Below are 10,934 nucleotides of genomic sequence, written 5' to 3'. Positions count from 1 at the left end.
TCCACCTTTATCTCTGTCCCATCACTCCCTCCTTCCGTCCTCCTCGGTGTGGTTCCTGAATATTTAATAAGCCTGAATTACTGAGGCTCTCAACTGTAATGATGGGAAAATCAGACAATTAAAGCAGAAGGGCTCCGGCTTTAAGTCTCACCTCCCCCAGAGGATCCAGAGATTATTTAAAGTGGCACACTGTTTGATTATCTAATCCTCCTCTTGCCCCTTCTGCTTTACTCACAGAGCAGCATTGCCTGCTCCACTTGCCACCGCAAATTACCATGAAACGCCAAGCAGGGCTGTATTTAAGTTCTTTTTCCACGAACGGGAATATTGTGCCATGGTCTCAGGGGAATGGCACCGTGGGAGTAACTCTTTTAGCCACTGAGGTTATCACAGTTTAGCAAGGGCTTCAAGGATTGTCTTGTTCACACTTAGGAAATGTAATTAATAACCACACTAAGAATGCACATTTGCATTATTTACGTCACGCTGTAAACAAACAAGCGTGTGTCAGTGGGAGACAGCATTTCTGTTCCCCAGGTGTTGCAAAGATAGTTCAAGCGCTTCCTCTTTCCCCCCTTTTATCCAATGCTTTCATCAAACATGAGTAAAAGAAAAATAAAGGCATGACATTGTTTGTGACCCACCAAGAAACCCCTGATCTGCTGCTCTTTGAAGCTCTTGGACCAGAAAAAGGCTGTTCTCCTTTTTTTCCTTCTTTTTTTTTAAACTTTGCTCTCAGAACAAAGCCTGTCTTGGTGGTGGTTTGGCGCTAAGCAGAATTGTTGTCAGCTTGACTTATTATCCAGACAAAGTGACGGATTGTGATGAGTAGATAGTAATAGCTTCTTTAATGCCTGCCAGTGCCTCACACACACACACACACACACACTGGGGGTTCTCACAGACAGAGAGATGAATATTCATGATTATACAGCTGAGGCTCAACACTGGCTCATTTAGCGCTGGCCAGAGAGAGGCCAATGATAGCATTGTAAACACACAACCATCAGAGGTTTAATAGCTCAACTCCAGTACTGGCTAATTGCACTGCACACACAGCCACACACACAGAGGCAGGCACAGATTTGAAAGCTATTGTGATGAGATTTCCCTCTTCAGTTTTGATTCAACAGACAAACATTTGTTTGATGGGGAGAAAAAAAAGAAGAAGAAAAAACATACTCACGCAGCTGCCTCAAAACAGTCTGATGGAGAAAAGAGACATCCAGTCATAGTACGTCAGTGTCTGCCAAATAAGTCCTGTACAAACACACTCCATTCTTCCACTGCGCTTTGTTTGATTCTGTTTAGATCTGGGGAGATAGAGTTTCATTGGACTGTCTATACAACCGTACAGCCAGTTGAGCCGAATATAGGCACAGTAGAGCATAATGGACAACACGATAGCTTCTACTGTTGCTCTCGTATTAGGTTGACATGATGGTTTTCCACGTGCGTCTACTGTGTTATATTTCAGAAACATTTAATATATTCACCTTAACTTAGATGTCAAATAGTTTCCCAGCAAACAGCCAGTAGTGTAAACTACTTACTGTCATACAAGTGAACAAACACTTTTGTGGCATTTTGTTCCGCAGGGAGTTTGGATGCCTTGTAAGTCTGGAGACAGACAGCACCCAGAGTCTCTGCATTTTAACTGAGAAATGTGGGGCAACAATGAGGCTGAGCACCTCAGGGTTTAAGCTCGCCTGCTACCTCCTGATCTGAGTGTCGTTCAGTGCCTATTTGCATCCAGTTTTAATAGCAGTTTATTCAGTCAAGCAGAAGATGACATCTTTTTCTTTGGCTGACATATGAGGCTGTTAGCCTGAGGCTACTGTGTGTCTAGTTAATGAGCAGAGGGATGCTGCTGATGATTAGGATCGGCAATAAATAAGCTCAGCCCCCCACTCTGACTCTACTTTGTAGTGGGAAGATCTGGCTTAGACCAGGATAGGCTGCTTTAAGTTTTTAATCAAGGTGGGATGAGAAATGAGAAAAGGTGTTTATTTTGTGTATATATAATTACAACGCCCAAATTTACTCGACTCTTTATGGGAGGTAGAAAGAGATTTATTTCTTATACTAGCAAGAAAAGAAGAAGAAGAAAAAATATTTTTCCCTTTTTTCCCTTTATATATGTGTGTGTAGGTTAAAGGTAGCAGCTACTCCAGAAAATGAAAACATACGTATTTCTAATTTAAATTTTCAGGTTGAATTTTCCGAGTGAAGACGGCTGATCTTCATTTTTATACACGTGTATTTAGCCAAGGCCAAGGAATCCATCTGTTTTCTCAAAGTTATACAGCATATTTTTGTAAGAAATCTAAGAAAGTGCAGTCCATAGCATGCATTGTGAGCATGTCATTTTTCGTTAGATACACGGTGTACCGAAATACAGAGTGGTTGCATTTACTCAAACTGTTAGTCTAAAAAGTAATTCTCAGTACTGAAGTAAAAATATATATACATATATATTGATGTCTTAAATGTTTCAGTTGCCCAATAACACAAAGAAAAATATACATTTCCCATATTTAATAAGCTGTAACTACAGAAAGATGTTGACCTGAGAAACTTTCCTTTCTAACAATTATCTTCTTTTTATCTTAATTAAATAGCAACTTTAAATTATTTAAGAATTGTTACATTTTCTTTTAATTACAACTGCTGACTATTTTTCATTTTGACTGACGTTTTCTTTTATTTAATTTAAAGCCTATGTGTGCAGCCATGAAGTCAAAATACTAGCCAGTGTGTTCTAAATGTTACAATGTTCTACATGCATTTTTTGCTGTTTATGCAAGGCCAAGTCAGTGAGGTGATACTTATAAGTGTACAGTATTTCGTCAGAGAAGGGCTAAAAATATTCAGGATCTGAACCAAGTTATGTTATTTATCACTGCATGCACTGACACAAGTAGGAAGACACAAGTCTGTCTTATTTATCTAGCCTGAAATCACAAATCCCAGAGATAAAGAAAGAAAGATATCAGAGAAAACAGTACACAGGACAGTCAGACCTTCAGAAGAGGGAGGTAGTATTAGTAAACAGAAGAACTGTGTATGCATTTTAATCTAGTCCTGAAAGATTGGTCTGGACAGTATATGTGCATGATTGTACATCTCCACCATTTACAGTATTGGGAATAGTGCTTGCTAAGTGAATGGTGGTCAGCATGTTGCCATGGTAACCGCAGCAGCTGTCAGTGTGTGCCTCCTGCAAGAATGACAGATGACTTTTATTAGAGGGGCTGTAAATTGGTGGGGTCCCCCCACTCCATAGAGATGCTTATCCCAGCCTGATCATTTTGGAGTCACTCTGCCAATAACAGTGACCAGGCCTAATTACAACACAGGCCCTCCTGGGCTCATCATACACTCATTATTACAGACTACACTGGCAATCCTGGCACCAGTCACTGTGTGACATTCTCATGGTGGGAAACAATAAGGCACAACATATGGTGGGATTATCACCACAGTTACATGTTATTAAAAGACAAGTGTTTTTTATTTAAAAGTAATTATAGTTTAAAGGGGCCTTTGTGATGATTCCTGTACATTCACATACATTAACACAACATTGTTTTGTGAAAATTGCAGTTTTATTGAACAGATGGTGCATGCACGCCATGCTTTAGTTTTTCTATGGAAAATGCAAATCTGCAGTCACCATTGCAGTAGTGATATTCTCTAAAACACAGAGTCAGTCTTGTGCCTGCTTTTGTTTCATTTCAATCCTCCACACTTCCAAATGTTGCATCCTAACTGAAAGACTTTGTTGACCTTTGGTTAATCTTCGGCTGTGTAACGAGCCTGGCTTATCTTTTTATTTATTTATTTTAAATCAGGCTGTGTGACTTTGAGTGGTCAAGGTTACGGTGACACTGTAGGGCTCGGCTGTCTCCGGAGACCACATTCCACTCACTAATACACTCCAAGACAGTTGCCCATTGGGGACACTGCCAGCAGAGTGATGAGGAAGCAATTTTTGTCTGCATTGTTTAGCTGACTCGGTTGCTTTCCCATCAGTGGTGTTCAGACTGTGGGTGTTGATCAGGACAGATGACTCAGAGTTCTTCAGAGGAGTCAAAGGAGCATAGATTGAGATTTTCAAGGTCATGGAGAAAGAAAATGAACCTATATTTTTCTGTTAAAAAAAGTTGTAGTGCAGCTTCATTTAATATCTTTTTATACCATTTATTTTTACTTTTTTTTTTTTTTTTTTGCAAAACTCTGGTCTACAACTATATAAACAGATGTCATAAAGTCCCTGCTAGCTTTATATTTGCACTTATTTTTAGTGTCACAGTATCTTCACATTACTATCCCACTATCTGTTTTTAGAGCAGCATATTTGATCTGAGAAAGGCTCGGTAAGAAACAGAGAAAAGAGGCCGGGGTTCCTGTGGAGATCTGTCAGACAGACAACGCTGCCACTTTTTTGATAATTGCCTGCCTAGCCATGATCTGAATTAGCATATGAAAGTTTTCTTCTTCACTGGAAGCACATAGCTGTAAGCTAATTTGTAAGTCATTTTAGATGACAGGGAGTGGTTGTATCCCAGAAGTGCGCTTTCCCACTTGATCTTTTATTTTGTCTCTATCGCTCAATTTTTCCCTAGTCATGTCTTAATTATATAATATTGAACTGGAGGCAGCTAGGCGGCTAACAGGTGCAGCCACAGAGCAGAGTGCAGGTCTGGCAGTAGCTGAAGCAGAAACTGGCATTTTGATAAGGCCATGTAACAAAACTTTAGTTGGATAATCAGGTGGTTGAAGGAATAGTTTGAAGGTCTCCTTAATCCCACTGATAGGCCTTGTGTAGGCAAAGCAGAGTCTGTGAAGGATGGGTAACTCAGTCATTACTATAATTAAGGTCACTGAGCAGCTCCTTGGTGGATGGGATGCACTCTTAGTTCCTGTCTTTGGTGGCACACTTCTGCAACATGGAGACCTTGGGAGGTCCCTCTGGATTGGCAGACTGTGGTTGTGATTCCCATCTTTAAGGAGGCGAACCAGAGGGTGTGCTCTAATTATAGGGGAGTCACACTACTCAGGAGAGTCTGTCCATTAGCCGAACCTTGGATTCTGAAGGAACGATGCTGTTTTCGTCCTGGTCATGGAATACGTGGGAATTTACTCAACCAGTCTATTTTTGCTTTATGGACTTTTAGAAGGCATTTAACCATGTCGCTCAGGAGATCCTGCAAGAAGTGCTTTGGGAGCATGGGGTATCTGCTCCTTTGCTATGGGCCATTCGGTCCCTGTACATTCCCAGTGATAGCTAATCAAGTCCAGTGAGAGCTGGTGTTATACAGAGCCATAAGTCGGGCTTGTTCCGGGTTAGTGTTGAACTACACCAAGGCTCCCTTTGTCACCAAATTTGTTTAGAATTTTATGCACAGAATATCAGGTGTAGCTCAGTGCTGTAAGAATCTCATCTCTGCTCTTTGCAGATGATGTGGCTCTATTGCCTTAATCAGGTGGTGACCTTGAGCTCACACTTGAGCAGTGTGCAGCTGGCTGTGAACCAGCAGGAATTAGAATTAGTACTAAAAGTTTGAAGCCATGATTATTAGCTGCAAAAAAATGGTCATGAGTTCTGGGTTGTGGTGAAAGAATGAGACTACCCATATGAGCAGCAGAAATGAATTTCCGCCAAAATATGGATATGCCTTAGTGATAAGGTGAGAAGTTCAGTTACTATTCCTTCAAAACAAGTCAGCTGAGGCAAATCGGACAAGGGCGCTTCCTGGGTGAGAGCGAGGCATGTTCTAGTGGAAAGCATGGCATGCTGGAGAAATTGCATCTCCCAGCTGCCCTGCAAACTCCTCAGTGTTTCCCGGATGAGCTGGAGGAGCTGACTGGGGATAGGGAGGTCTGGGCTTCTCTGCTTAGACCACCACTGCGTCGTGACTGCAGATCAGTGGCAGAAAACTGATGGATGGATGGAGGAAATGACTGAAAGAGCCATGCCAACTCACAGTTTTAAGTGTATGTTTTGGGGCAGGTCACTCAGTAGATGTGAGTTCTCAGCTATGTCTCCATGTGTTATTGTATTCCACCTCATCACAGATCCTTCATTCTTAGTCCCTGGCACACATTAACCTGTGTTCAGTGGTGACATCTCTGACCCAGTGCAAACTCTCCTTGGTGAAAAGCGTGACACTTGCATTGTAATAGGAATATAATTCTGGCTGTTTCTATTATGTCCCACAAGCAATTTAAGTTTCATTGATACTGCAAAAACTACCAGTCTGAGTGAACAAATAGTCTCCTTACAGGCTCACTGTGGCTTATAAGAGGATTGATTGAAGCTATTGAGTCTGCAGCCACAGAAAAGGGCTTGTGTTTGTGCCACTGATGATGCCAAAGCAGCTGAATGGGGTGACGAAGGGAAGAGGAGATGGCTGATATTGGTGGAAGCCACCTGGGGTGAAGTGAAGCCATAGATTTGGAATATACACTAATAAACGCAGATGTGGACAGAACAGGAAAGGCTGTCTGCTAGATGGTGTTAGTATGCATTAGACTGAACTCAGAGGAGAAAGGAATAGCGGTGATCATTATTATTGACCATTCCTCCTTGCAACTGTACACAGCTTAAACACATTTGAACTCACTTGCATGTACACATGCATAGAAACATGTATACTCACAAGCACATGCTCATAAAGAGTTTAATATAGAGATGCACAAGCCAGTGGGATATGAGATAACTGCAGTATAAGCGTACACTGAAATGGACTCAGGTTATAAGGACATGCACATATGCTAATAGAGGCCTCCAGCTCTGTGTCGAGCCCTATATTCTGTTGTTGAGAGTGAGAACGAGCTAGCTCTTGATATGGAATCTAACAAAGAATCGAGAACACTATCAGTTATTGCCCTGACTCTGAAGAGTTCTTGTAATTTAAATAAAATCCAGCCACCACCACCTTCTGTTTCTTTCCAGTAGTCTGAATATATACCTAATACGCATTCATTTACCTACTGCTGAAAAAATATTAAGCAGTGTTGGAAGATTCAGAATACAGAAATACTACAGTCAGATCATTTCCATCTGCAGTACTTTATATGCAGCACACCTCTTCCATACAAACATCTGAATTCCATCGCTGTAAAGTGTGTTTTTTATGGCCACTTCAGAGAGAAACATCACCTGATGACTGACTGGGTTTCTAACTCTGTGCTTGCTCCACAGTGCAGGACTCTGTGTAGAATGTGGGGGCATCCTGTTTCGGTGTTTGAATGTCATAAACGAAGGTCTTTCCTTGTAGAACAGTTATCAGCCTCTTGAGTGTACAGGCTATTGAGTCAGAGTCAGCCAGAGAGAAGCTGCATTGAACAACCTGGTCTGATCCGGATGTACTGAAGACAGCACACAGGGAGTGGTGTGCAGGAGAAACTGACTCCAAATATTTAAGACAGGGCTGGTTTGCACTGCAGTAGCTATCCATCAGAATAATACATGTATTGTATTTCTAATTGAATACTGTGACATACTATAAGGTTTCACAATCTAGAAAGTCCAATGATAATGTCAATGATAATGTCTGGGTAGCAGACAGATGCGTGTATCCTCTCATCTTAACTGTTCTCTAATTTATATTCATTCACTGTAATAGTGACATTTGCAGTGTTTCCAATGTGAGGCACACACAGTATAGAGGTATGCGATCTGTTAAATAAGACAGATTGTACTCTGAGAAATTCACAAATAACCCAAAGATAGTTTAAAGACCATAAATGCTCACACAAACCCACGTACATGTGTGTATGTGTCTCTTTCCACGTGCATTTAAAGCATGTACTCCCCTTTCCTAGCCTTTTGTCATAGTGACAGGCAGTCTGTTCTAATGGAAGCTCCTCTCATTCATAAGGCTGTCAGCTTTTGATGCCAGAAAAGTTGCTGGGGAAAGAAGGAAAACAGGAGAGAGGGACTGCAGAAGAGGTAGCCTAATTTTTCCTTTGCTTTCTCTGAATGATTTCATTCCTAAAAAGCAACTGCATTTGCAGCTGGCAACATTTTAATTTGATGATGTGTTGTGGCTTGTTTCCATGCTTAAGTAACTAAGGAGTACACATGCACACACACACATGGATCCAGTGTCTCTCAGTTGTATCACTGGTTGAGTAGCTCAACCACGAGGAAGGAAAAAACTTCTTCAGGATATCGAAGCCCTGGTCTCTTTTTTCTATGTAGGTCAACATTTGCTCACAATAGCATCTTGGCCACCCTCCCCTGTGTATTCCCCATTTTCTTTCTCTGTTTTCTCCCCTCATTTCTCTCTGTACTCACATTCACACCTTTCTTATTGCAACACCTCCGTCTTCAGTACCAATCATTTATTTCTAAATTATGAAATTATGATAAATGTTTTGGGTGTTTTTTCCCTCTACATAAATGTAGACAGTAGTAGGGACAAAGTGTCATTTTGCTAATTTTTGCCATAATTGGAGTTTTTTTAAATTTTTGAGCCTTTCAGAGATCGTCTTAAGACCTTCACATCTTTTCCACGCTCGATGCAAAGGCCTCTGCCAGCAGGATAAACCTGTGTTAATGTGTCATGACAAGACTAAATGAGAAGATTCAACATCCCATAAAGCATGCATTATTATATCTCTAGTAATACTGCCAGAATCCCCCACCGTACGGCGGCCCTATTTGATGCCCAAACCAGATGGGCTCCTCCATCATCTGTGACATGAAATACCCCGATAGCCACCGGCTACAGAACACATCGCTCCTCAGAAACACTGACTACCTCTCTCTACTTCCATGTGTTCACACAAATTAGCATTACATTAGCATGATATTAGCACATCCGACCTGCACAGCCATGCCTTATCAAAGCACTCTGTGATCCCCGGCTCCCCATGCTTTAGTCTGGATCAGAAAAAAAAGAGCGAAAACCTGAGTGAGAAAGAGAGAAAGACAGAGCGTTTCCCCCGAGAGAGAGGGAAGAGAGCGATGAGCTACATGATAACGAGCTGTGTTACACCGCTATACAACACACAGCCTTGTCACTGCGCCTCAGAGCTGATTTAGCTGAGCTAAATGGGCTGCAGCAGATGTTTGGTGACTACAATCACACAGAGCTGCGTTCCTCACTTGACTTGCAAATATTTGCTAAGAGACTTCAATATTGGCTTTTCTTTATTTCATTCGTTTTGAATGTGTAAGGTGGTTATTCCAGCGCATAAAAATGAATACACGCAGCATGCTTTCTCTACTGCCACCTATTACTGCTGCGCTGTGTTTGGTACAAAATGTTAACCGTCGCTTGTGATGAAAACCCCGAGGCAACTGATCCTTTGTACTTTCATGAACTGTTTTTGAGACAGTTAAAAAACTTATTGACTGAACATAAAAACACCTGTGGTTTAATATCTATCTAGTGATTTTTCTTGATAAGTATTTTGATTAAAGTCTTGTTGCTGCAAACAGTAAAGCTCAGTGAGATTAATGCGTTCTGAGGAGGTCCTGCACTCTCCCGTCCAGTGAACAAGCAAACCACAGATAGATTTTCCAGAATGTTTAACATCACGCTGACTGACCACAGGCTATACTTACAGGTCACATGAAAGTGACGTGTTTGGTACTAACTGGCCCACATGTAGTTTACTGGTGTTCACTGAAGATGTTGCTTTGCTTTCTTTATATGTAAGTAACGTTACCTAATATGTTTTATTTATCTTTTCATTTCCAGTGCAACGGTTTCTCATCACATCCACGGGAGCCCTGTATATTCTGGATGTGCAAATGGAAGACGGGCTGTACAACTACAGGTGTATGACACGGCATCAGTACACCGGAGAAACCCGACAGAGCAATAGTGCCCGCCTCATTGTGTCAGGTGAGAGGGGGATACCAAAATTAGAATGAATAGGTATCAGAAGTTCTTGATATATAGTAGCTTGTGTATTAAGCTGTACCTCTGGGTTGAATGGTCACTTGTTTGACGGTGCAAAAAACTACAGACTGCATATGTATTATATGCATAAGATGAGCGTTTTTACCATCTCCATCTTTGTGTTTGTAAGTCAGATTGATTTGGAGTAATTGAAACGATACTTCACGCTCTCTGTCTAATGACTAGGTGGCCCGTTGTTTTTTAACTCTACCTGGGACTGTAATATACAAAATGAACATCAGTATGTTTTCAAGAAGGCTTGAAAGTAGTGACTCAGAACTAGCAACCGCAAAATTAAACTCTTCACCAACATGTTTACTGAGGTCATAGGTCATGAAAGTTTTCCTGGATTTGATACAACCAAATGTATTTTTATAAAAAGAACACTCAGAGAGTACGCCTTCACGCAAGGGCTACACCAAAACTATGATGTTTTATACCGATGTCAGCATTGTTAATATGGGCATCTTGTGTAGTATATTCATCTTTCTGTGTCACTGTGAAGTCATATCAGGTTGTATTGGAAAAAAATAATGTTTTAAAGAGGTCAAACAAAGAAAGTGCTTATGTCCCCCAAGGTCTAATATATTGCTTTAGGAAGATGATTTTGAAGATGATCCAAATGAAACATTTTTCATGGCCTACCTATGACCTTGAAGCACTACATACTAAAATAGTGCATTTTATTATCTTTGCCCTGACTGGAGCAGAATCGGCTGAAATCTTTGGCTTATTTAAGCTGTAAAAACTTGAGACGTAAGGCATCATACTGAAAAAATAACAATGGTGTTTAACAGCTTTCTCTCCTTTCATATGATTGTTTTTGTTTTTTCAAAGTTAACTTTGACTCTGAAGGTCAAAGTCAAATGCTTAGCCAACCTGGGTACTCATGTCCCCTAAGGCCTAGTGTATTGTTGTGTAGTTTGAAGACGATTCATAAAAAACTGTGGGTAATATGAAGTTTTTGCTGATTTCACTGTTTTTACTGTTACAGTGATGGGAGATACCAAG

General features: G+C 40.9%; 1 protein-coding gene across 1 annotated transcript in view; it reads left to right on the top strand.

Moving 5' to 3' along the window:
• Positions 1-10,934, top strand: part of dscama (Down syndrome cell adhesion molecule a) — a 106,819-nt gene that overhangs the window by 57,426 nt on the left and 38,459 nt on the right. Inside the window, exon 4 of the mRNA XM_039618899.1 lies at positions 9,720-9,866. Within this exon, the coding sequence (XP_039474833.1) occupies positions 9,720-9,866 (147 nt within the window). The remainder of the gene's footprint in view (positions 1-9,719; positions 9,867-10,934) is intronic.

Source organism: Oreochromis aureus, linkage group 10 (genome assembly GCF_013358895.1).
Source record: "Oreochromis aureus strain Israel breed Guangdong linkage group 10, ZZ_aureus, whole genome shotgun sequence".
Taxonomy (NCBI): Eukaryota; Metazoa; Chordata; class Actinopteri; order Cichliformes; family Cichlidae; genus Oreochromis; species Oreochromis aureus.
Note: the sequence above shows the minus strand (reverse complement) of the source record. Positions and strands in the feature narration are given on the sequence as shown.